Consider the following 27,216-nt stretch of genomic DNA (forward strand, 5'->3'; position numbering starts at 1 on the left):
ATACGTGACCTCTCTGTTCTTCTTATTAAAATGCACAACTGCACATTTATCTGTGTTAAACTTCATTTACCCAATCTGCAAGTTTATTATGTGAATTGTAAACAACAGTGGTCCCTTCACTAGTCCTTATGGAACAGCACTTTCCATCTTCAGCCATTCTGAATAACTACCCTTTACTCCCATTCTCTCCATTACAATCCTGGACCAGACCCCAACAGTTGGTAAGATACTGGACAGAAATCCCAATATTTTATTTTAATTTTGTAAGATTGTGAGAAAGGTTACCTCGCTCCAGGAGCAAAATAGGGTTATGGTATATTGAAACAAACGTTATTACTAACACAGTATTAATGTATCTATAACATCACACAAGAAAACAGCTTACAATTACCCCTTAAACAACACTATTCAATACAGTGACACAATAACCCTTAACTGCTATCTTTATTTCCAATCAAACAACAAAACCATCTCTGGTCCCAATCCACTTTTAAATACAATTAGCACTCAGGAATACTTGCTGTATAGAGATGTCTTGGATACTCCACTTTGAGAACGAGAGATCTTTTGAGACTGCTTGAAAGAACGAGACCTTATCCCCTGTCAGAATAATGCAGAATCTCTGGCTGCATTTCTTCTGAAACGTTCTCCGTGCACTTTTCAGCCAAAAAACTCAAGCTCTCTGAAAACTCTCAACATTCTGACTGCTTTAAGCCTTGGTTCCTCCCATTAACTACATCATCTTACTAAACTGTCTCTAATTAACTACTCTGCAGGGAATCCTCTTAGTATAAATAAAAGTCAATTCGCCCAAACTATTATGATGCTTTAAGTGCCCTTCTGGCTTTTTTAAAAGCACTACTGCAGCAGTCATACACACACTAACCCAAACTTTTAACCCTTACTGCACCAAATACATATAATATCTGAAATCCCTATATTCATCGCATCTGCATTCTGTCTTGAAGCCAGCTAGCAATCCATTCTGCTTCTTGTACCCTGGTTCAACATTCTCTGACCTCTGACACCGTATCAAAAGCCATTTGAAAATCTAGATAAATTACACCTACTGCAGTACCAATGTCTACTCTCGCTGTTACTCTGTAATAAAGTGAGATTTTCCCTTTTGAAATCCACACTGACTTTTCATCACCATACTTGGAGATGTCCTTCTACTCTATTCTTTTGTATGGATTCCATTAGTTTTCCGACTGGTGATGGTTAAGCTGGCTTGGCTTGCCTTCCCTATAATTCCCTTGATGCATTCTGTCATCCTTCTTGGTTGTAGGAATTATGTTAGCTATCTACTAATCCATTGGCATTACATTTTTCAAAAATGTGTCATTAAATCTGTGTAGTAATGTCTCTGTTATCTCTTACCAAGATTCTTTTTAAATGCGTGGTGTCAATCCACCCGGACCAGGGATTTTAGCCTCTTGGAGTTTGTTTTGTTTATTCAAGACATCAATTTTAAAAATGTAAAATGTACTTACCTTATTACTCATCTCATCATTCAATGTAATTCCACCTGTTCTACCTCAATGGTAATTAACAAATTTAAAAATTATTATTTCTACCATATCTCCATTGTTACCTCAGGTGTTTGTGTCTACCCATAATGGTCCTATTCCATCTCAGCTTTCTTTTTAAAAATTGACGTGCCTGTAAAATATTTGTTTGTTTTATGTTCCTTGACCATTTAATTTCATTGTTCCTTTTTGCCTTTCTAATTATTCTTTTGATTTTTCTCCTTACATTCTCTTATCCTGTATTCCTCTGCTGTCTGTCTACTTTATGCATACCTCTTTCCTAACTTTCAATTGTTCCTTCATGTCTTTACCATTCTCTCCAGTGTTTGGTTTGCTTCTTTCAATTAGCGAAATATACATTTCTACCACTTTGTAGAAAAATATTTCCCACCAATGGTCCATATTACTGTTTGTCAGTATCTTTGCCTATTTTATTTTCTCAAAATCTATTTTAATTTGCTTTTTCTGGGGTCTTCTGATTTGCAAATCGGCTGCTTGTTTGCCTACTCAACACTAGTGCTGTGATGTGCTATGAGGTTCTTGAGAATTTGGAATGTCTTGAGAATGTCATAAGAACATAAGAAGTAGGAGTAGGCTATTTGGCCCTTCGAGCCTGCTCCGCCATTCAATGAGATCATGGCTGATCTTTTGTGGATTCAGCTCCACTTTCCCGCCTGAACACCATAACCCTTAATCCCTTTATTCGTCAAAAAACGATCTATCTTTATCTTGAAAACATTTAATGAAGGAGCCTCAACTGCTTCACTGGGGGCAGGGAATTTTTAAGGTTCGTAAGGTTTTTCCTTTTGTGTCTCCTGAAGGTGCTTTTTGAATTGAAGTTTTTCCTTTTGTGACTCCTGAAAATTGATTAATTTAAAACAATATGTAATGGTCAGCTGTGTGGTGCAAGATAAACACTTTACCTGTGAGGTTCAGAATAGCTTGATCATAACATCCCATTCCCTCTGGTAAGTATTCCCAATCGCCACATGTGCTAATATCTGATCCAACGGATCATTCGGCCTTTGTGAAACCCATCTAATGGAAAGAAAACGGAATGAGCTTTGTAGCAGTGCTGGCCATTCAAACTGTTAGGTAAAATATATCCTCGGATTCTGGGCTCTTAGCAGTTCTGTCTAATGCTACATGTGAGTTGAAACAATGCTCTGACCAACAGTCACAACAGTATGTTCATATAAAACTTATATATCTGCTAAGATAAAATGCTGAAACAATTTTTTGTTAAATAGCAAAGTAACTTCACATGGATGCTTTAACTCATTTACTGCCGATGTTACACAGATCAATTCGCCTGCTTCAGTTCAATGCTCACATATTTGTTTGTAATCACACTATGACATAACAGTATTTTCTGAATCAATTTAGTCTGTCTACCACCGGTGTGTATTTAGTACCCCTTCGTGCAGTACTAATATGTTTGTACAAAACCTTTCACATGCTCTCCATGTCCCAAAGTGTTTCATATAAATTACTTTCAAAATGCAGTCACATTTATAATGCAGATCAATACAACAGCCAATTTTGTACCTGTCAAGGGCCCACAAAACATTAAATGGGGCCAATGACCATGTTTTGGGCAGCTTAATTATTTAACTTAATCACACTTTTCTTTTTAATTTTTTTCAAGTAAACTTTAATCCTTATGAAGGTGAAAGGAGCCAGAAATGAGGAGAACAGATTTAACGCTAATTAACATCCAAATGCGATATTTCAGAAACTCAAAAAGAAAAACACGTTTTACTCTGGCCCAACAATTTCTGGTTTAACTCCAAATCGTGGGTTTGAATTTCTCCACCACAAATATTTTTTGTACCAGTCTTTCGCGTGCTCTATTCTGGTAAGGATTGCCAGTTTAGTGTCAAACGTTCCAATTGGCAAAAATGTAGGAATTTGTGTTGAGACAGATCCAGGCTTGTTCATGTTTAGAGACGTTTTCCATCCTAACTGTCTGAGCTAGTTTCATTCCTTCCCCTTCACCCATCTGAAAGATAGGTTTTCCTGCTCGCAAGGGGGCTATGTTTGTGCCGTTGTTGCTGCATCCCTTTCTATTTGTGTTTTCTAGGTTTCCGGGTGGCAGCTATATCCAGAGATGCAGCCCGGTTGGAAAAACTGAAAAACTTTGTCCCAGCCGCCACCAGATCTAGGCTTTTTACATTGGTCGGAGATGTCGGTAAGTTATTTTCTTCAAACGGTGACTCAAAAAGGAACCAAAGGAAAACGATCTTACTCCACATTTGGTGGTAAAAAGAGGAAAGAGAAAGTTCAGCATGAAAATTCAACAAATTCTACTCAAGCCTGACAAAATACATTTCAGTTCAATTTGAATCGCCGTTGACACATTGATGAGGTTAGATGAGGAGAAGTGAAAGGGAGCTTGTAAACACTGGCTGAATCCATTGTGCCAAATGGTCTATTTCTGTGCTATTTCAGTGCAGGTTCATTCCTCTGCTCTTTGATGGGACGTGGGTGTAACTGGCAAGGCCGGCATTTGTTACCTATCCCTAATTGTCCTTGAACTAGGTGGCTTGCTAGGTTATTGCAGAGAGCATTTCAGAGCCAACCATGTTGCCATAGTACCGGAGACACATGCAGGTAGAGACGGCAAATTTCTTTCCCTAAAGTGAACCAGATGGCTTTTTACAACAATTGACTGCAATTTCATGGTGGTCTGTATTACTGAGACTAACTTTATATTCTAGATTTATTAACTGAATTTAAATTTCACCTGCTGCCATGGGTGGGATTTGAACCTATGATCCCAGAGCATTGGTCTGGGCCTCTGGATTAATGGCCAGTAACATTATATTAGATATGGCTCTTGGGGCTAAAAGGATATGGGAGGGAAGGCTGGATCAGGGTATTGAATTTGATGATCAGCCATGATCATAATGAATGGTGGAGCAGGCTTGGAGGGCAAAATGGCCTCCATCTGCTTCTATTTGCTATGTTACTACTGAGTCACCATCTCCCACATAGGAAGCATAATGTTGCTATCAGCATAAACAAGCTAATACTGCCCTTTCAGCCTTCAGATTTTTAATGTAAGCATACGAGAGGTCTGATTTAAATTGAAACATTAATAAAGAGATCAGAGGCGTCAAAAACCTTTTGCTATATTTAAGTAAAATGTGAAGGTAAGAGATAAATTTGAGGAGTGTTAGTGCATATTCCACTCTGCTTTGCTAGCAGTTGTTTAACTGTCTGAAATGCCTCCAGGTACCGAAGATGGTGCAGAGGCAGCTAAAAATGCACTCCTGCAAGCTGTTGGAAAAGTGACGGATATTGTATCATCCCTGGGGTTTAGCTGGTGGCAGGGTGGTCCTCCTCACACTCAAACACTCGAGGAACTGAATAAGGTAAGTGTCTGCATTAAACCTCAAACACAAAACCGTTCAACAACATTGTTCTTGGCCATTATGAACCATTCCTTGTCTGTGATTTATTAATGGGAGGTGTTATGATGCTGTGGTAGTGTCTCTATCTCAGGGCCAGAAGCCCTGGGTTCAAGTCCCACTTCAGGATTTGATGGTCGCAGAATGTGCATTCATAATGCAGACAAACAGGTTGATCACCAGCCTGTAGACATTCTAGTACACCTGATGGCAGGCAACAAGAGTGGCCGAGGCTCCTGGTCAGCCATAGAGCAGAAGGCACTGGCACAACACTGCCAAACATAATCAGAGCACAATCAAGTCCATGTCTGGCAACGGTCTCTTGGGTATTTGAAGGAGGAAGAAGATTTATTAGCCTTAAAAATCTTTCTACCGAGAAGTCCAACCAGCATCGTGATAAACATAGAGAGGCAGATTTATTTTACAGTTTTGTGCAGGAGAGTTAAACAACAAAAACTTCTATCTTTATGAACCCGTCCAATTCTGTAGACAGCTTGTCGTCAGAAGTACCCTTATTTACTAATGAGACTTGTGAACCTACATGTCGAGTAGATGCCTGTTACAAAATATGCATTCTTTCGGCTGTTGTTATGTTTGACATCAGTGTTGCTTGGTTGCTCTTGGTTGTTACACCAGGGCCGGGATTTTCCCCTACCCGGCGGGGCGGGGGGTTCCGGCATAATGGAATGGCGTGAAACACACCGGCGTCGGGCCGCCCCAAAGGTGTGGAATTCTCCGCACCTTTAGGGGCCAAGCCCTCACCTTGAGGGGCTAGGCCCGCGCCGGAGTGATTTCCGCCCCGCCGGCTGGCGGGAAAGGCCTTTGGCGCCACGCCAGCTGGCAGCGAAAGGACTTCGCCAACGCGATGCATGCGCGGGAGCGTCAGCGGCCGCTCACGGCACCCCCGCGCATGCGCAGTGGAGGGGGTCTCTTCCGCCGCCGCCATAGTGAAGACCATGGCAAAGGCGGAGGAAAAAGAGTGCCCCCACGGCACAGGCCCGCCTGCGTATCGGTGGGCCCCGATCGCGGGCCAGGCCACCGTGTGGCACCCTCCGGGGCCAGATCGCCCCGGCCCCCCCCAGGACCCTGGAGCCCACCCGCGCCGTCTGCTCCAGCCAGTAAGATAGGTGGTTCAATCCACGCCAGCTGGTGAAGGTTGTCAGCGGCGGGACTTCGGCCCATCGCGGGCCGGAAAATCGCCGGGGGAGCCCGCCGACCGGCGCTGCGCGATTCCCGCCCCCACCGGATCTCTGGTGGCGGAGAATTCGGGACACGGCGGGGGCGGGATTCACGCCAGCTTCCGGCGATTCTCCGACCAGGTGAAGAATCGCGCCCCAGATCTCTATTAACTGGAATATCACATTTTTCCTAAAGTGGATAGATTTTGTGCAAACAGCGCTGAAAAGAGTTACTTCAATAGAACAAATGTTCAAATTCTCTCCTCTGTGCCTGGAAATTTGTGGGGGCAATGACTGCAAAACTGTCAAAGTTTAGTGTCATTATGCTGTAAAACTAACAATGACTTCTGGCCACACAAGCTCAGTAAAATTTGAAAATCCAGGGGTTTCTCTCAGTAATTTCCTGCTCTTCCACAATGTACACTGCAAATAACAATGGTTCAGTGAATTGATGTGAACTTCAACATTTTATTCTCACTGTATAAACCATTGAAAATGTTAAATCTTGTTGAATGTTAAATCTTGTTTAAAACTAAGTTTTAAACAGCTTACGAATCATAAATACTTATGGTCCTGAAAAAATAATTTTGTAAGCATGGAGTCTTCCCACATTGGAGCATTTATGTATTGTATAATTTCCAAAATAATAACAAAAAACATTCACCCCATCTTGATTTTTCTTTCTATAAAATGATTAAGAGGTAAAGGATAATTCATGCTTTTTATTTCCTGCTTTGCTGGCTGTGAGAATCCTTCAATCTGATTGGCTGATTAGCCTGTCTGCTGCCTGCACTGTGGCTAGATGCCACGGATTGCAACAAATTCAGAGTCACGTCATGTCAAAATAGAGGAAATCAATGCTCAGAGCACTCAATACCTTTGGGCACTTTTTTCCAGGTCATTGATGAGTTCAGCCTTTTCATTGCTGACCACAATATCTGAGCCTTTGTGTTTTATGTGGCACTTCCTGGAATATGTGTGTCAGCTACATATTTAAGGATCTAGCTTAGACAGGAATGTTTACATGAAAACCTATTTATATAGGAATCTTCTATGGCCCTCAAAACTGTTTAATCTTTCGATTAAATGCCGATGAAAATTTTAGCAATATGAAATACTAAAAGCAAGTACACAGCTAAGACTGTCGATGCTCAAACTGAGTTGAAGTCAAAGCTGGAATTTGACAAAACCTACAACAGTTATGTTTTTAAAACTGATTTGAACTAAATGTTATACAATCAAATGACATGATTTGAACGCATTGTTTGTAAGCGTTGAATGATTACTCCACCCACAATCCTTTCCCCGCTTAAATTTTGTCTCCTTATTGCCCAACAACTAAAAGAATGGGTTCTAATGAATCTTTGTGCTTGATTTTAACTCCTGGATGGGAATATGACAATGTGAACTGTCTGCCTTCCAGGAGAGCCAGCAGGAGGTTTGACTTTTTGCTAACTTTCTGACCAGAATGCTGAGAGGTTGATAGGAAGTGGCTGTCCAGCCATTAAAAGTGTGCGTCAAGTGGTTGCTGCTGGGGGTCACAGGGTTCTGTCCGCAGTGTAAGGTTCAGAGAATCCTGGTGGAGGGAGGAAGCTGGGGCAATTGGTCAAGGCTTAGCCACGGGGCAAAGCGGGACACAGTCCTACTCCTTTTGACCCACAAGAATATTTTTAAGATGTAAAAAAAACCTTGTCGGGGTTCCTCTGGCACTGGCTGCCATTCCCTGCATGTTTGGCTGAGCCAGAGATGCCACCCCTCAGACCATGGGCTAAATTAGCAGATTACATTATTGGTTAAGTTCGGAGGTGATAGAGCAGATTGTGCCATGATAACACTATTAGACCCCACTGGTCAGGATGAGTGTGCATTGACCCTTGTTATTGGGGCGGCATGGTAGCACAGTGGTTAGCACTGTCGCTTCACAGCGCCAGGGTCCCAGGTTCGATTCTTGGCTTGGCCCACTGTCTGTGCGGAGTCTGCAAGTTCTCCCTGTGTCTGTGTGGGTTTCCTTCAGGTGCTCTGGTTTCCCCCTATAAGTCACGAAAGATGTGCTGTTAGGTAATTTGGACATTCTGAATTCTCCCTTTGTGTACCTGAACAGGCGCCGGAATGTGGCGACTATGGGCTTTTCACAGTAACTTTATTGCAGTGTTAATGTAAGCCTACTTGTGACAATAAAGATTATTACTATAATTTGAAATTACAGTCCCTTAATCCATTTTAACTGCCCTCAATTGCCCCCAGCCCTTGCTCAGTGTTCGCATAACATGAAGGTCAAAAGATTTCTTCTTTAATTAACTTAATAATTTGGAATAATAATGGGACAGTCATTGAATGATCTCCTCACTGCCAAAGCAGATGACCTTATGTTAGAACTCTTGTCAGAGCATAATGTTGTCAAAGGTTGTGCTAAGGCACTGCAACATCAAACCATCTAATCCCAGGAGGCCACTGCTTCACAAGGGTCCTATGTACACCTTTCCCCATGTATGATTTGAGTGAGGGAGATGAAGACTGGAAACTCCAGTGCCTCCAATGTAAAATTAATGATGGAAATCTACGTTGGGAAATAAGGAAGAGACAGATCTCACAGGTGATAATAGAAGAAAAGCTGCAGAACAATGAAAACTGTGCAACAACCTGCAGAGCAAATGATTTCCCATGGTGTTAAATATACGTGTATTATATACTGCAGGTTCTGAACACCCTGGTGTTCAGCACATTCACATCATGGAAGGCGTTCTTTCCTTTGGTTAAAGATGACTGTAATAGATCGTACACATTTATAACTGGTGAGTAGATTACTCCTGTCTCCACTGCGTGGCAATGTTTTAAAGAATCAATATTATTTTTAATTCTTCAGAATTTCTACATAACAGTCTTTTCATGCGCTGAACTTTTAAATTTACATCCGGTTACAAAATGGTTTCTAAATTGTAGAACATTCAGGCCCTCCATCTAGTTCCTTCTTGACTGCAGAGCCACTGTTCCATTGAATTGGAAAGGTGTGTTTGCATGAATCTTCTAGTTCTGAGTTAGAGAATAGTAAGGATAGTGTTGATAAAAAGAACACTTGGACACCCAATCAGCATCGATTAGAATGAACTGATAATTCAGTGGATTCAATGAGGGAGTTTCTGGATCCTTTTGAGTTACTTCACAGATATTTATATTGTTCCTTAAAAAGGTCCAAGGACGGAAATCTGAAGCACTGGGCAGGACTTTCCAACCCTTGCTGCCGATGGGATCTTCCGGTCCCGGCAAAGGCGACACCCCTGCGACGGGTTCCCCGTGTGGGCCACACAAAATACCATAGACATGGCAGGACTGGAAGATCTCGCTGCTGACCAATCCGCTGTCAGAAAACACATCATGGGGCGGGGGGGGGTGGAATTGCCCACGTTTAGATTTTGGGGGGGAATTTTAGACTTATGAACTAGTTTATGTGCCTCTTAATCAGTGGACGTACATGCAAAGTTAAACACGTGACTTAGCACCTATACTCTCACGATCACCCCATTCAGGATCAGTAGCAGGGCATTATCAGCATGCCTAAGGAAGGGATGTATACCACATAGCACTGGGTTAGTTTGACACTTTGAGCACCATCCCTCTAATTTTCCCAGTCCAAGGGCAAAAGAAGGAAATCAGTTAAGAGAAAGCAATTCAATTAACCAATTTATGGATTAAAGACCTTTCAACTGTATGGGACTGTTTTCCTGAGTGACAATTAGTAGCGACTTCTGAAATAAGAACAGCAAATGTCTCAAATATTCAGCAGGTCTGGCAGCAGCTGTGGACAGATCTTTCATCAGAACAGACCGATTTTGAAATGTCTCCCGCTCTCTTGCAGATGCTTCCAGATCTGTAGTTTCTGTTTTATTTTCAGTTTTCAGCAGCTATTGTATTTTGCTTTTTGGTGCAGCAGCCTCTGAACATATTCCTCACAGGTTGAACATGAAAGCTAGCTTTTTCTGTAATGTGGAAAACGTAGAACGTTAATTTTCCTCTGTGCCATAATGAATGATGAAAATTATACCTTGCACTGCAATGTCGTTTTCATCCTAAGTTATAGCAGATGGCGTGCCAGAGTTGGGAATAGTAGGAGAGCAGATTCGTCAGGCTGAATTCACATAGCCCCATAGAGACAGGTTGCAGGTGGAAGTGGCCAGGAAAGTAGTTGGAAGATGGGAGCCATCTTGCCAATGTATTCCTGTGGGACTCACCTGGGGCAAGCTGGGAACTAGGTTGGCTGCCCGCTCCACAGTAGTGGGCAGCCAGTTGGTGCAATTAATCTCCCATTTAGGGGCCAGGTTATGGCAGCGTCAGTATTTTATCAGTGTTGGAGTGGACCCCACCATGTGAGTGGAGGCCACCAGCTCATTTGATTTTGCTTCCTGGAGGCAGAGTAGAGGGCTCCATGCACAAAGATGGGGCCATGAGAATGAAACGCCATAGTCCCACCTGCCACTAATCCAGTGGAGGAGGTTTCCCTCCACCACGATGCCCCGATCAGCTTCGAGATTCTTGAATCTATCACTTCTATATAGGTAGATGGGAGCGTCTCCATCTTGAAGTTCATTTTGCTGTGCCACAAAGGTGCTGTCAGCTGGACAACACTGTAGGCCTCTAATTGGTCCCACAGTATTGAGAGGTCTGTGAGCAGACTATCCCCAAGCAACTTTTGCTGGTGTGTGTGGTGTGTGCCCCATATGGGCTCAACATTGGGGCCCAATGCCAACTGGATAAACCTATCCCATTGTTTCGCTGAATGAATACTCTTAAAAGGAATATTCTCCAACGTGACTGACCTGCAAATGGAACTAAGTTGTCTAATGCAGTGCAGCTGACAACAATAAAGATACTGCCGATAATAATTTCTTCTCAAAACCACCAAGATAGTTTCTCAATAATGTAAGACACATTACTGACTCCTGTTTGGTTGTGGCACATCATACAGTTGGCTGGCCGAAACTTTGTTTTTCATAAGTATACTGCCTGCTGAATTTTGTAAAGGCATCGAACAGAAAGACTGTAGTGACTGTACCAAAATGAAATCATCATTATGATTTGAAGTTTAGGCAAGGGGCACGGAATTACATTGGGTTGACAGCGAGAGGGAGTAATTATTTGTGTGCATTATAAAATAACATAACATAATACTGCTTGTTTTCCCCCCCATCGCATCTTTAAAAAGACTATGTTAATACACGTGATTTTTTTGACTGGCAGAAAGACCAGGGAAATGGCATTAATGGATTTGCACCATTCCCTCGGAGGCTCAACCAGCAGCCCCCGCCACCCCTTCCCCCACCCAACATACCCCACCACTGAGTTAAAAAAAAATATATTTTTTTCCTCCTCTTTACATTTTCATCAAATTTACACCCACCAACAAATAATCACCAATAACAAATACAATGGCCCAAATAATCACCAATAACAAATACAATGGCCCAAATAATCACCAATAACAAATACAATGGCCCAAATAATCACCAATAACAAATACAATGGCCCAAATAATCACCAATAACAAATACAATGGCCCAAATAATCACCAATAACAAATACAATGGCGCCAACAATCCCTTTATCCCACCCACCCTCAAACAGCCCCCAACATTTTAAATACAAAACACAAAAGATAAAGGGGGCGATTCTCCAAAATGGAGCCCAAGTGTTCGTGCCATCGTGTACGCCGCTCCAGCCTCCTTTCCCGGCGCCAAATGGGCGCCGCGCCAACCTGCGCATGCGCGGGGGATTTCTTTAGTGCGCCGGCCCCGACTCAAAATAGCGTCGGTGTTCAGGGGCCGGTCACGCAAGAAAGTGGGCCCGGGGGGGGAGAGGCCGGCCCGCCAATCGGTGGGCCCCGATCGCGGGCCATACCCCATCGGCAGCCCCCCCCCCCCCCCCCCCCCCGGGGACAGAGCCACCCTCCCCACAGGCTGCCCCTGACCGTTCACGCAGAGTTCCCGCCGGCAGTGACCAGGGGTGAACGGCGCCGGGGGCCAGAGAGTTACAGAAGAGATTGTGCTAATCGTAAGAGCTATGGGGCGCTTTTAACCAAATGGGAACAAAGTCCCATAACGAGTGTGTTTAGCCGTGTGTTTTGCGCTGCTCGCAGTGCTGAGAAATGCAACGCTATTCAACGGCACACAGGTTCGATAGGGGGCCTCAGTGGGGAACACGTGGCCGAGGCTGCACATCGCCCCGTTTTTATACTGAGGAGGTCCGCTGGCCGGAACTCCTCAGTGTAGTGAGAGATCGGGATGTCATTTAAAAATGGTGTCCCGATCCCTGGAGCCCCTGATGTGACTCTCAACAACCCCCCAAGCCCCAACCCACTATAGGAAGGACCCGGCACCCAGCCCAACACCTACGCAGGCCCCCCCAGCCTGATCGCCCCTGCGCATAAAATGCTAGCTTGGCACCTTGGCAGTGCTAGCCTGGCACCCTGGCATTGTCCTTGCCAGTTCACACGCAGGTACCTTGGCAGTGCCAGGCTGGCCCCCAGGTAGCACTGCTAAGGTGCCAGGCTGGCACTGCCAGGGTGTCGTGGCAGAACCATCAGAACCAAGGTACCACCCTGCCTAAAGGGCATGCACCTAGGGGTCTCCGATCCCCTCGGAGTCACCCACGAGTACGATTCGTCTCTTTCCTGTTTGTGGAGACCAGTACTGAATGGCGCTTGCCCGAGGTCTCCAAGGTGAAAGGGATAGGTCCCAGTGCCTCGGGAAGCTGAATATTAAAGTGAGACTAGCAGTCTCGCTTTAATGTGCAGATTTGCCAAAAAGTGATCTCGTCCAAAATGAATGAGATTTACATCGCCACATCTCACAAGATCATGTTAGATCCCACGAGGCATTGCGAGCCAGGTAGATCCCGGGAGCAGGGTCTCCCAGCTTCTTTCGGCAACGCTGCACCACTGCGAGCTGCTTTTCAGGTGCAGCTTGGCCGCTCGATCATGGTGTATAGCTGATTACTCTCTCATGCAGAAGTTAGATGAATCATTTCCACACAAAGGCATATAATCTGGATGGTCAATTCAGCTCAATCTGGAAAAGAGCTGAAGATTTTAATATTCAGGGTAAGTCTGAAATGGGGTTTCTCCACTTGTTTACATCTGTGGTTGAATCAAGGGGGAAAACAAGAGGCTTAAATATAAAGGTAAAAATAAAGTTGCCATAGGCTGCTTTCCCCTTTGAGGGGGAGAGCTAACTGGTGGTGTTTAACCTGAGGATCACCACACCTCGGGTGAAGGGCAAGGTTGAGAAGGCGGAGCCTTCACGAATAATAATTTTTTAAATTTAATGATGATTCATTGCTCAGTTTCTGCTCTGGTCATCAACAAAACTCAGAAAGATATTTTATCAAGATTTGAGATGGAATCTACGTCTTGGAGGATTTGTGGTTTGTTTAAATTCTGCCGCTTGAGGTTGAACGTGACAGGTTTGCCAAGCTTGCGTCTAAGATTGAAATTATGATCTTAGCCCACAGTTTAAGATCTCCATGGAATGCTTTGATTTTCATTCTTCCACTCGGCATCAGCAACTCTCTTGGAGACAGCAAATCTTCACACAGAGAGCGGGATATTATGGCGGTGGGATTTTCCAGTCCTGTCAAAAGTAAATGGACCTTTGAATGTCTCGTCGCGTTTCCCAACCCCGCCCCTTACCCTGACACGGCTGTGAAATTCCGCCATGATCTTGGGAGACAAACATATTTAAGGAAATCTCAATTTGTTTTCTAGCCCATTCTATTCCTGAGATATTTCCCAAAAGAGTTAGATTTCCTACATGAATCTAAGTATCAGCCATGATTTTCATTAATAGTTTTTCAGCTGAGTGTTCAGATTAGATGTGCCATATGCTGTGAGAGTGAACTCTATGGTTTATGGAAGCTCCAGGTTTGACCACTTGCCTATACTGAGTTAGCTCAATGTTGGACAACAGTTACAGCCTCTGTTGCTGGGCTACAGATCTGAAAAATCTGCTGTTGTTCATGTTCCATCCTTGTCTATGCCTAGTGATCTATGCTGGGTGTGCCCATGTATCCATGGTGGCTGTAGATAGCATTGGACTTGGATAAGATACAGGAATTCTCATAGTGTTGCACCTAAAATAATACTATTGTATTTTAGCAGTCACACAGTCTTGGTCCTTCTGTTGCTTGGCACTTAATCTTACCAGCCATGAGTGTAATGTATTTCGATATCTGAGAGCTAGATTAATGGGTGATGTACCTCAAGGTTCCAGTTTTGTAAGTGGAACGCCCTAATGAACCCACACCAAAAGTTCAAGATGTAATGTCAAATGGTTGATTTCACTCCTACACTGATACTTTCCCCCTTCTTTGTAGGTGGTGCAGGAGAGCGTCTGCTGATGCCTGGGACTGGCTTCTTGACTCTGGGAGCTGCAGGAGCTCTGGCATTCTGCCAGGTTGTCAGAGAGGAGTACCCTGATGTCCCATGCAAACTGAATGAGGTAAAGATTTTAATAAGAACTTGCTATACCCCAAATGAGGGAAACAGAGGAAATTACTTTCTAAATGTTACATTTCAACAAGATAAAATGAAAATAACATTGGATTCTAACTGCTTTCTATACAATCTTGAATATCAGTATTTTGAGAAAGTTCCTTTAGATTTTCTTCTACGTGTGAGATGCTTTAGATTGTGAATGAAATAGACATCTATATTTCTTATATTTGAGTTTGAACTTTGTCTGCTCTCTTGCATCAGAAAGAGTAGTTCCCAAACTTTTCAATTACTTCTGATATCAGTATTACTAATTGATCTTTAAGCTCAGCTTTTCATTGTCAATATTAGGACATCTGGAGTTGTGTTTTCACACAAAGTAACTTGCACTGAAAGAGTTAAACCTGAGTCTGCATAGAGGACTCCATATAACTATAGTTGGGGTAACGCTGGACAAACTCTTCCCAACTTTCATGTGAACATTTCAATGTCAGGATTGGCGATCTGCTATAAAAGAAAGACACTTTAAAAGTCCCTACAAATCAGTTTGTCATGTAAACATTTAGACATTTTATGGCCTGGATTTTGAATTAGAAATGACAGTGGAACATACACAATTAAACCTGGAAACCAAGAAGCTGACATCAGTGAATCTATAATTTGCCATAGCATGCGCTGTTAAAATCCTCACAGATTGCAATTGAGTAGGAATCACTGAACTGATGAGAACTTTCATTTTATTGAAAATGTCATGCCTTGTTGAATGAGGTATGGTTGGGTTTCTAATGATGCACTATGTTCATAGTTACTGCTGAACAACCTTGCTGTACCTGAAAAACTAATTTTATAATTGTGGAATGTCAAATTTCTTCATTTTCTCCATTAAGATAAAAAAATCATATTAAAATAAAAAAGTTTTTCATAATATTTCAGTTTCTACCTTAATCCCATGTGTATGTTCTAGTCATTTATTTTGCTCTCTGTAAGATTAAAGTGAAAAGAAGCAGTGCATTTTACTTCCAGGTTTGCTGTCTGTGAGAATACTTCAGTGTGATTGGTTGCTTACCCTGATTGATGACCTAATTTTTACTAGATGCCTGGAGATCCCCTTGGTGCCAGATTCAAACTGATGTCAGGAAAAGGGAAATTCATGTCGCAGAGATTGCCATGTCCCTGTGGGAAGCTTTCTTCCCGGTCAATTGCGCATTCTGTTGCTTTGTTGCTGATCACAAAATAGGGGCTGTCACGTTTACTTTTTAGAAACATGGAAATTCCAGTAATATGTGGTCTCAGTGGTTTAATTTCATTGCTTATTGTTCTATCTGACAGGTGAAACTAAACATGGGTGTTGCAACCCCGGACCGGCTTGCTCCTGGTTTTGTGAATCATTTGGACGTGGGTGAAGCAATAGCCACTGTTTTGGAGAAGAAATCTGTTTCACATCATGTGTTCTGTGTGAATACCCCAGCTGACCTCAAAACCTTGATTGTGGAAGGGAAAGTCTGAAAGTGAAGATATTCCAAGTTGACATGCCAAATCACCACTCCATTTTGCATGTATAGTTTATTTTAAAGTCCTATAATACTACAGTAGTGTGCACTTTACCATAGAACCAGTGATGTGTCTATTAGTGTGTGTACCCAATCTTAGCACTTAGAGCTAAAGAAAGTTAAGCTTCGCGTTTATATAGATGATATGTTTATTGTTACTGTATGACAGTTAGAATGCCAATAAAAACTTAAATTAGATCCCAAAGCCATATGTTGTGTTTGGCTAAATAGCCTGTTGGAATATAGCTCTACGTATGTCTCAAGAATATTCATGTTCCAAACTGATATCGGGTAGAAGACTAAAATTACATTTAACAATTTGTTTCGCTTTTCACTGTTGTTGTTCACATCAATGCCTACCAAAGTTCCAGAAATTTTATTTACACATCAAATAAGGAGGTGAAGCCAAATCTGATTTTTGCAATGGTTGAACAACATCTTTTTGTTTTGTGTTCAAAGATAGCACGCAGTCAGAATTAACATGTATTTTTGGCCGCAAGGGTTTGTAGTCGAATGAATGACTGATCAAAATTATTTTTTCACTCCCTCTTGTAAATGAGCAAATGGCATATTCACAGTTTGGATCTGTGTTTCAAATCCTGCCATACCAAAGTGGTCCAGGTTTGAATTGTTCTGAGCCACACTGGAATGCAGCATCCCTAGTGCTGTGTTGTATCCACCTGCTCTAGGTAAACACCAAATACGCAGTAAGACTGTGTTTAATTTCTCCAGCACTTTTAATGCTGATCACAACGACGTTTGACCAAGTCAGTTTCGTTCAAAGTGTACATGAAAGTTGTCAATTACTTGGGAAACAACATGTCCATGTGATAAGGTGAAAAGAGATATTGTGATGCCATTAATTCATCCTCCAACCTTACTTAAATGTGTATTGCACTTACCTGACAACATTGCCTAAAGGTACAGGTCTGTGGGCAGCTTAGCCAACTATTATTACCCTTGAATATTATTTCATAGTCTGGCTAGAATGCTAGGGGATCATCATGACTGCTTTTGAATTAATTGCCCTTTTCATGATACTCAGGAAAATGAAAAACTATGAATCATTGATTGATCTAAACAAAAATGATTTTGTTTTGATCATTAAAAGATTCTATAATAAGACTTGGCATAAGACTTGTTCCTTGCATGATTTGGAAAAAGCTTGACCAGTCATACAAATGTCACATCATTGGAATTTAGAAAATGTTTGAAGCTTGGCTAAAAGAAGTGCTATGTTTACAGCAAACTAATATAATCTTTTGGAAAGTCCCATATCTAGCATTGTTTTTATGCCATAGTTCCTGAACATTTTAAAGAACAGCAAAATCAAGAAACCTAGTATTGATGTCAGTACATATAAACACATTCTATTTCTAAGGCATCTTATGGGCAAATGTTAGAAATGATTAACACTCTCCCAAATGCACAAATAATCCCAAACATAAAAAGAACAAAGAACATGCATGTCAACACACAAGTTCAATCAGGAGTAAGAAAGGGACATTCAATTTCATTGTTCTAAAAGACACAGTTTGGATTAATGTGACAAGGTTCATCTTTGAAAGGCACATCTTCCCTTTCGGTATTTTGCAGTTTTAGTATCAAAGTAAGTTGCCCACTACTTTAGTTAACCTATAGGACTTTGGTCATTTGCCATTCTTAATGCGAGTTGTGTTTAACCAACATTACATATTCATTGCAGCAGATGAATAATTAGTCTAAGTGTTGTCTTGCAACTTTTAAAAATAATATTTCCTCTGTAATATGTGGCTAATGGTCATTATTATTTGATGTAAATTGCTATTTGTCAATTCTGTTGCATGTTTTAATAAATATAATTTATAAAGATAAATGTTTTTGTTTTAAATGTCGGTATGTTTATTGCTGGGTTACTATCTAATTTCCCGTTGCTGTAAAATTTATCTTTTAACTAATGCTTTGCACATTACACCAAGTGTGGGATTTTCCGACCCCTCCCACCGGTGGAATCTTCCATCCCGCCAAAAATGCCCCCCCCCCCCCCCCCATGGTGGGAATGTTTGGCAGTGGAAGGGACAAGCCATGCAAAATGCCGGACGATCCTCGGCGGGGGTGGAAATCCAGCTCCAAATAAACGTGATTCATCCTTGCACCAATCAGCAGCCTGTTACGATGGTCACATATTTTACCATGGGTATAATGGTACATAACTTACAACAACTGAAATGGAATCCGATCCTAAATCCACCTGATTTTTCGTCTCTCATGGCCTCGTATATCCAATTTTCGACCTTCTGATGAAGATCTTCATGCTGCTGGCCAAGTGGATCTCTACGACCCCTCCCCTTCCCACACATTCTGTTCCTCTGTATCTGGCCTTTTGTGCAATCCACACTTCCTTTACTCTCCCTTTAGCGGCTGTTTTTACCTTTTCAGGTCTCAACCCTGCTGATAAACTTTTAACAAAAGAAAGAAATTAAACATGAAAAATGAACTACATTACACCGGACACAATCGATGGAAATATCTCATTAAAATAAAAGAAAAATATTCACAGTTCTTTCACCCCAGTTATATTTTTACAGGCACTTACAAATGCAGAAAGATTAAACAATTTACCATATCTAACTTAAACTCTAATATACATGTGAACCAACAAGTGAAGTGTGTCAAAGACACTTCACTTCATTAAATTTGCTCTGACTAGAAAAAAGCAGGCGGAGCAATGATGAGAATCTGCAAGGCTTCCCCAATGTGCCATTGACATAGGAGGATGAGGAAAAGAGGAAGAAATCTAGCCAACCCCTTTCTGCCTGGACTCTCCACGGAGAACTCGGCTGTGTGTGACAGCAGGAATGACAACAACATATTCCCAATTCAAAACAGTTTCACACCTTCCCTTCCCTTTGTCACTGGCAACCACAGCATCTGTTTAGCCACAATTTAACAATAAACATTACTAACCAAATTTGTGAATGAAATCATGCCATATTGCATACAAAAGTCAGCGAATCACCCTTATAAATGTCCTTACTGTCAGTTCTCCGTGTGCTTTTTGCCCATCCTAGTGCTTCTAGGCAGTGCTACCTCCGTGGCTGTTCGATGCAGGAGATTGCAGATTGTCTTGAAGGCCAAACTCAAGCACCTCCGGGACCCCATTTCAGATGTACCACTACAGCAAGGAGGCAGCAGCTTGGGTTGTCTGACTGCCCAGCAACATCAAAGGCACAGAGCAGTCACAAGCGGCAGGAGTGGGATCACAAATCCTGGTACCCTGGGAGAGGACGCCAAAGATCCCATCGTCATTTTCGAAGATGTGCGGGGGAATGTTCCCGGGCCTCACAGAAAAACAGATTATCTGGGGATTTATCTTCTCATCGCTGTTTTGTGGGACCTAACTCGTGACATTTTTGTCACTACACTTCCTATATCACAGCGGTCACCACACGTTAAAAAATAGTCCGTTTGCTGTAAAATGCTTTGGAACATCCTGAAAGGTGCTATATAAATGCAATCTTTCAATTCCAACAATCGACACATTTGCAAATGATTAAACTGTAGGAACAATTGCCCTGCAAATATTAAAATTATTGGCTTAGTGATGGAACATAAAAATTGAGTTTTAGTTTCAGAAGAAAGTCCAACTAAGCATCAGGTTTATTATTAGCAGTATTAAAATGGACATTTTTTTTGATTATAGACAATTTTATTGAGGTATTTTTGGCATATAAAACAATGACATTGTATAGTACTGCACAAAAATGAAAAGAAAATAACGCATAGTACAAACCACAACTCCATTCTCGCAAGGACCTGCCTAAACCACCCCCTACTCTACTCTACCCTAGCCCCTCCCCCACTGCTGACGGTTAATTCTCCGCGAAGAAGTCAATGAATTGCTGCCACCTCCGGGCGAACCCCGATAGTGAACCTCTCAAGGCGAACTTAACTTTCTCTAGACCGAGAAAGCTCGCCATGTCCGATAGCCATACTTCGGTCTTCGGGGGCCTTGAGTCCCTCCATGCAGTATTCGTCGCCGGGCTACCAGGGAACCAAAGGCCAAGGCGTCGGCCTCCTTCTCCTCCTGGACTCCCGGGTCCTCCCACACTCCAAAGCCCAAGGGCAGCACGGTAGCATTGTGCAGGGCAGCACGGTAGCATTGTGAATAGCACAATTGCTTCACAGCTCCAGGGTCCCAGGTTCGATTCCGGCTTGGGTCACTGTCTGTGCGGAGTCTGCACATCCTCCCCGTGTGTGCGTGGGTTTCCTCCGGGTGCTCCGGTTTCCTCCCACAGTCCAAAGATGTGCAGGTTAGGTGGATTGGCCATGATAAATTGCCCTTAGTGTCCAAAATTGCCCTTAGTGTTGGGTGGGGTAACTGGGTTATGGAGATAGGGTGGAGGTGTTGACCTTGGGTAGGGTGCTCTTTCCAAGAGCCGGTGCAGACTTGATGGGCCGAATGGCCTCCTTCTGCACTGTAAATTCTATGATAATCTATGATTGCCATCTCAGGACTCATTACCACTCCAGTTTTCAAAACCCGGGACATGAGGTCTGCGAATCCCTGCCAACACCCCCTGAGTTTAGGGCACGACCAGAACATGTGCACATCGGCCCACTGGCACACTTGTCCTCCAGCCCGAAGAATTTACTCATCCGGGCCACCGTCATGTGGGCCCGGTGCATGACCTTAAACTGCATCAGACTGAGCCTGGCACATGTTGCGGTCGTGTTTACTCTGCTCAGAGCTTCTGCCCAAATACCGTCCTCCACCTCCCCCCCGAGCTCCTCTTCCCACTTAAGCTTCAGGTCCTCAGTCTGTGTATCCTCTGCTCCCATTAGTTCTTTGTAAATATCTGAGACTCTACCCTTATCTACCTCTCCCCTCGATACTACCCTGTCCTGCCCCCATTTGGCGGGAGGCATGGGAAGGACGGCAGCAGCCTGCACACGAAATCCCGCATCTGCAAGTATCTAAAGTCATTCCCTCCCGCCAGCCCAAACTTCTCCTCCAACGCCCTCATGCTCGGGAAGCTCCCTTCCAAGAACAGATCACCCACCCTCGCAATCCCCGCCCTCCGCCACAGCCGATACCCACTGTCCATGTTCCCCGGGGCAAATCGGTGATTGCCGCAGATTGGGGTCTACACCGATGCTCTCACTTCCCCTATATGCCTCCTCCACTGGCCCCAGATCCGAAGAGCCGCTACCACTATAGGGCTGGTGGAGTACCACCCCAGCGTGAGCGGCAGAGGCGCCGTAACCAGGGCTGCCAAACTGGTGCCCCTGCACAAAGCAACCTCCGTCCGCTCCCAAACCGACCCCGTACCCACCATCCATTTCCTTATCATCGTTATGTTGGCTGCCCAGTAGTAGCTGCTGAAGTTCGGCAACGCCAGCCCCCCTTCCCCTCTGTTCCTTTTGAGCATCACCTTCCTCACCCGCGGGGACTTCCCCGCCCAGACAAATCCCAGGATAATTTTATTCAGCCTCTTAAAGATGGACCTTGGGATGAAAACGGGGAGACACTGAAATATGAACACGAATCTCGGGCGAATCATCATCTTAACAGTCTGCACCATCCCCGCTAGTGATAGCGGGAGCGCATCCCAACTCCGAACCTCCTCCCTCACTCGTTCCACCAGTCGGGACAGGTTGAGCTTATGCAACTTGCCCCAGTCCCGTGCCACCTGTATCCCCAAGTATCTGAAGCTTTCTCCTACCAGCCTGAACGGCAACTCCTGCAGCCTACTGTCCTGCCCCCTCGCCTGAATTACGAACAACTCGCTCTTAGCCACGTGCAGTTTATATCGTGAAAACCGGCCAAAGTCCCTCAGGGTTTCCATGATACCGTCCATCCCCACCATTGGGTCCGATACGTATAACAGCAGGTCATCCGCATATAACGAGACTTTATGTTCCACTCCCCCCCCCCAGACCAGCCCTTTCCAGTCCCTTGAAGCTCTCAGAGCAAATGCCAGGGGCTCTATGGCCAGCGCGTACAGCAGTGGGGAGAGAGGGCAACCCTGTCTTGTCCCGCGGTGCAGTCTGAAATAATCTGATGTTGTCCTGTTCGTCCTTACACTAGCCTCTGGGGCCTGATATAACAGCCTAACCCAGTCAATGAAACCCTCCCCGAACCCAAACCGTCCCTGCACCTCCCACAGATAGTCCCACTCGATCCGGTCAAAAGCCTTTTCCGCATCCATAGCTACCTCTATCTCTGCCTCCCTGCTCTCCGGAGGCATCATAATAAGCAGCCTTCTTAGATTGGCCGCCAGTTGCCTACCCTTTACGAACCCGGTTTGGTCCTCCGCAATTACGACCGATACACAGTCCTCAATTCTAGTCGCCAAGATCTTGGCCAGTAATTTAGCGTCTACTTTGATCAAAGAGATCGGCCTGTAGGACCCTCAAACCTCCGGGTCTTTATCCCGTTTCAGAATAAGCGAAATAGTGGCCTGCGACATCGTCAGGGGTAGAACCCCTCTGTCTCTTGCCTCGTTAAAAACCCTGACCAGCACCGGCCCCACTATCTCGGCAAACTTTTAATAAAACTCCACCGGATACCCATCCAGCCCTGGGGCTTTACCCGACTGTATGACCTTCAGGCCCCCCAATACCTCTTCAATCCCGACCAGTGGCCCCAGTCCATCTACCACTCTCCCCCCTACCCCCTCTTGGGAAGGTCAGTCCGTCCAGGAATTGGCTCATCCCCTCCAGTCCCCTGGGGGGTTCCGAAGTGTATAGCTTACTATAAAAGTCCCTAAACACCTTGTTCAGCCCTGCCGGGTCCCCCACCAGATTTCCCTCCCCATCCGCTATCCTACCTATCTCCCTAGCCGCTTCTCTCTTCCTTAGTTGTTGCGCGAGCATTCTGCTGGCCTTCTCTCCATGCTCATATATCGCGGCTTTTGCCTTTCTAAGCTGCTCTACAGCCTTGCCTGTAGTCAGCACCCCGAACTCGGCCTGCAGCCTCTGTCATTTCCTGAGTAACTCTGGCCTCGGGGACCCCGCGTAGCTCCTGTCCGTCCGTAAAATGTCCTTAACCAGTCGGTCCGTTTCTGCCCTGTCTGTCCTGTCCCTATGAGCCCGGATTGAGATCAGCTTCCCTCTCACCACTGCCTTCAGCGCCTCCCAGAGCACCGCTGCCAAGACTTCTCCAGTATTATTTACCTGCAAATAATTCTGCATGCATCTCCTGAGTCTCTCACACATTGCCTCGTACGCGAGCAATCCAACTTCCAGCTTCCTTTGTGGGCGCTGAAACCTATCCTTGCAAATCTGTAGATCTACCCAGTGCGGAGCATGGTCCGATATGGCAATTGCTGAATATTCTGCCCCCACCATCCCGGCCAGCAAGTCCCTACTTATGACAAAAGAATCAATTCGGGAATACACCTTATGTACGTGGGAGTAGTAGAAAACTCCCTCGCCGATGGCCGGCTAAATCTCCACGGATCAGCTCCCCCCATTTGCTCTATGAACCCTCTCAGTTCCTTTGCCATCGCTGGCAACCTGCCCGTTTTTGAACACGACCGATCCAGGCTCGGGTCCAGGACTGTGTTAAAGGCCCCACCCATGATCAGTTTGCGTGAGTCCAAGTCGGGGATCATCCCTAGCAACCTCCTGATAAAATCCACATCGTCCCAATTAGGGGCATACACACTAACCAAGACTACTCTCACCCCTTCGAGCTTACCCCTAACCATAACAAATCTGCCGCCCCCATCCGCAACTGTACCCTACACCTCAAATTGAATCCTTTTCTTAATCAGGATGGTAACCCTCCTAGTCTTAGTGTCGAGCCCGAATGAAAGACCTGACTGACCCAGCCCTTCCTTAGCCTAACCTGGTCTGCCAATTTCAGGTGCGTCTCCTGCAGCATGACTACGTCCGCCTTCAGAACCCGCAAATGCGCGAACACACGCGCCCTCTTCACTGGCCCGTTTAACCCTCTAACATTCCAGGTGATCAGCCTGGTTGGGGGGCACTTCGCCCCCCCCCCTTTTCCGATCAGCCATCCCCTTTCCTTGGCCAGCCCCTCACCATGTGTTGGGCATCCTCTGGCCCTCCTCCTGGCTGGCTCCACCCATGACCTCCCCACTGTTGCCATGTCCAATTTCCATCCTTGTCAGCAGATCAATTTCCCCCCTCCCCCCCCCCTAGTAACACCATCCTACCACCTAACCCCTGCTCTAATCTAACTATATGAACACCCCCCACCTGGCTTCCGTTGACTAGCCCACAACCTCTGAATCTCCACGTCCGCCACCGTTTGAAAGCCGGCCTGCTCCTCCACCGTGATCTCAGCCTGATCATCCAGCCTTTTTTCCAATCGGTCCATTGACTTCTGGAGCAGCTCCAAGTTATCACGCTTCAGAGCTAAAAAGCCCTCCTGCATGGCCTTCTAGGCTGCTCCATTGTAGGCTGGGCTGTCGGCGCCTTGCTCTAGATATTGGCCATATTGGTCTCTCTCACAGCCTCCACCATGCCCTTCTGCTGTTTATGGTCCCTCCGGCTTCTTAAGTCCATACAATTCTGTATGGGTCCTGTGCCTGAGTACTATTGCTTTCCAGTTCCGCGCTCAAAAGCGCAAAAAAGTCAGGGGAACAGGTCCAAAAGTCCGACCGAAACGGGAGCCACCAAATGTGTGACCTACTCCCTCATAGCCGCCACCGGAAGTCCAAAATGGACATTTTCTAATACCGCCATACAATTATATGCCTTTACTTGGAATATTTAAGTAGAATATTTGACCTTTTTAATATTACTCATATATCACAAGATGCAGGATAACCATGGATAGCTAAGGCCTTTTGAAAGATTTTAGATCATTCATACACTCCCATGATAGTGACTCATTATTTCTTTCGCCTCACTGATGCTATTCCTAAATCCATACCATGTGCTTCTTAAATATGCATTTTACTAATTGTGAGCTGAATAATACATGGCAAAAACAGGCCTATCGCCTACCCGTGCCAACATATTAGCAGGCACGATGACATTAGATCACGTTCCTGACGTCATCACACCTGTTTGCGATAATGCGGCAAGCGGGCAGACTTAGAAATTGGCAGCCCGCCCACCTTATTTAAATTCAATTTAATTGCTTAGTTAAGCTTGTTAATGTGGCAATTGACTGGAATAATACATGCTGGGAGCAATAAAACGTTTCGAGACTTCCAATAGCACTCATCATGGGATGATTCTATACTCTGAGCCCGAGTGGTCACCCAGGCCATGTGACCCTTTACTTTGCTGTGTTGCCATTAAGGGGACAATCACCACAGATGGGTGTCTTGTTTTTATCATTGAAACGGTGGTGGGTTAAAAGTCGCCTTAGTTTTAGCCTCAGCAGTTCAGGCGGCTGCGTGTGCTGCTGGAAGTTATATTTTCAGCAGATCAGCCCTGTACGTCGATTAACAGTAAGGGCTGTCACTCTTTAAATATCCAGTTGGGCTGCGACCACAATCAAAGACTCATGGATGCATGCAACAGGTACCCAGGCAACAGTCTGACATCCTCCAGATCTTCCAGGTGCTTGACATGTCCAAGACACATTCAATGGGCCTGATGCCTTGGGTGGTTGCCTTCTGGGTGACCTTTGAAGAGATGGCTCATGGCACCTTTGAGGGCCCCCACAATAGAAACAGAGAGGAGCTACAAAGACCCAGCCACGGTACCTCCCGGGCCATGGACAGGCAGTCCATTGGACTGCTAAAGATCAGCTTCTGATGCCTGGATAGAAGACGAGGAGCACTGCAGTACACTCCATCCAGAGTCACAATGATGTTCATTATGTGCTGTGCTCTGCATAGCCTTACCATTCAGAGAGGGGATACCCTCGAGGAAGAGGAGATGGAAGATAGCTGTAATTGCTCTGATGATGAGTTCGATGAAGAGGTTAGGGAAGACAACAATGGAGAAATGCAAGGTCCTGCACAGGAGGGTATGGATGACCATGACAGAAGGGAGGCCTTGATTAAACAGATATTCTAGTAGGTCAAGTATTCTTGGCCTCAGAGATACTTTTACTGGCTGTACCTTGACGTCACTCCATCTAGACTATGAGCTCACTGAGAAAGCCCTGTCAGCACACTCACCACCTCAACACCTTAGGCATTGTTGCATCTTGAACAGTGTTCACTGCTTACAATTCAGGAATCATTTCCCCATTACCTCTCTTTGACGTTTTAAACATTGGGGTTTCAGCACTCAGAGTCACTCATCCATGAAGGGTGATGAATGAATCAAGGCTGCAGCTGTTTTGTGGAAGCTGTCAATCGCAGCCCAATAGAAATGACAGACTGGCTTGCAGCTACAGGATCTGTGGGGTTTAAACACAGGTCACAGCTGTTTTCCTTCCAGGAATGGACACATGGAGCTTCCAGGTAAGTGTTACAACTGTAACTTTCCTCATTATTCCTGTCTGGACTGCTCTCTAGCTTCCAGACAGGGGACTCTTTTCTGTGCGGGGGAAGGGGGGGGGACGGTATCTGGGCAGAGTTCCTTTTAGTCAGCGGGACCTTGGAGGGGGTCCTTTTGGTTTGCGGTCTCTTCAGTTAGGGGATTTCAGGGAGTCGCCCTATTAAGGGGAGGTTGGGGTGTGTCATTATTAAGGGGGTCCCTGTAGGGGGTCTCCCTAGTTAGGGAGTCCCTGCGGGGAGGGTGGGGGTTGGATCACCCCTGCATTTGGGGGAAGGGAGGCACCCAGGCAATTCGGGGGGGGGGGGGGGTGCTGCTTTGCAGTCTGGGGGGTGGCCAGGGGATGGGGGGACCGCTGTGGGGTGGCCAGGGGATGGTGAGGCGGTGTCCAGTGGGGCACTATCTGATAGGTTGGGTCCGCGCACAGCCGGCGCCATGTTGTACGATGTGACCGCTGCAAGTCATTGCCATACGCATGCATGTCCACGGACCTGCCAATTCGTTTATTACTTGGAGGCCGGAAGTTTTATGTGGCGCGGATGCTAGCCACTCAACGGTCGCAGCATCGGTGAGGGGGCACCGCCGATTTTGTCCACATAAAATGCCACAGATCCTCCGCACATAGCCTCAGAATTGAAGAATCTGGTCCATAAT

The 27,216-nt window shown here is 44.9% G+C and overlaps 1 protein-coding gene across 1 annotated transcript in view; it reads left to right on the forward strand.

Annotated features, from left to right (window-relative positions):
- Positions 1-18,004, forward strand: part of LOC140430457 (uncharacterized) — a 37,087-nt gene extending 19,083 nt beyond the window's left edge. Inside the window, exons 2-6 of the mRNA XM_072517937.1 lie at positions 3,613-3,720; positions 4,767-4,906; positions 8,816-8,912; positions 14,482-14,606; positions 15,929-18,004. Of these exons, the coding sequence (XP_072374038.1) occupies positions 3,613-3,720; positions 4,767-4,906; positions 8,816-8,912; positions 14,482-14,606; positions 15,929-16,105 (647 nt within the window). The 3' untranslated portion in view covers positions 16,106-18,004. The remainder of the gene's footprint in view (positions 1-3,612; positions 3,721-4,766; positions 4,907-8,815; positions 8,913-14,481; positions 14,607-15,928) is intronic.
- The last annotated feature ends 9,212 nt before the right edge of the window (positions 18,005-27,216 follow it).

Source organism: Scyliorhinus torazame, chromosome 10, assembly GCF_047496885.1.
Source record: "Scyliorhinus torazame isolate Kashiwa2021f chromosome 10, sScyTor2.1, whole genome shotgun sequence".
NCBI classification, from domain to species: Eukaryota; Metazoa; Chordata; class Chondrichthyes; order Carcharhiniformes; family Scyliorhinidae; genus Scyliorhinus; species Scyliorhinus torazame.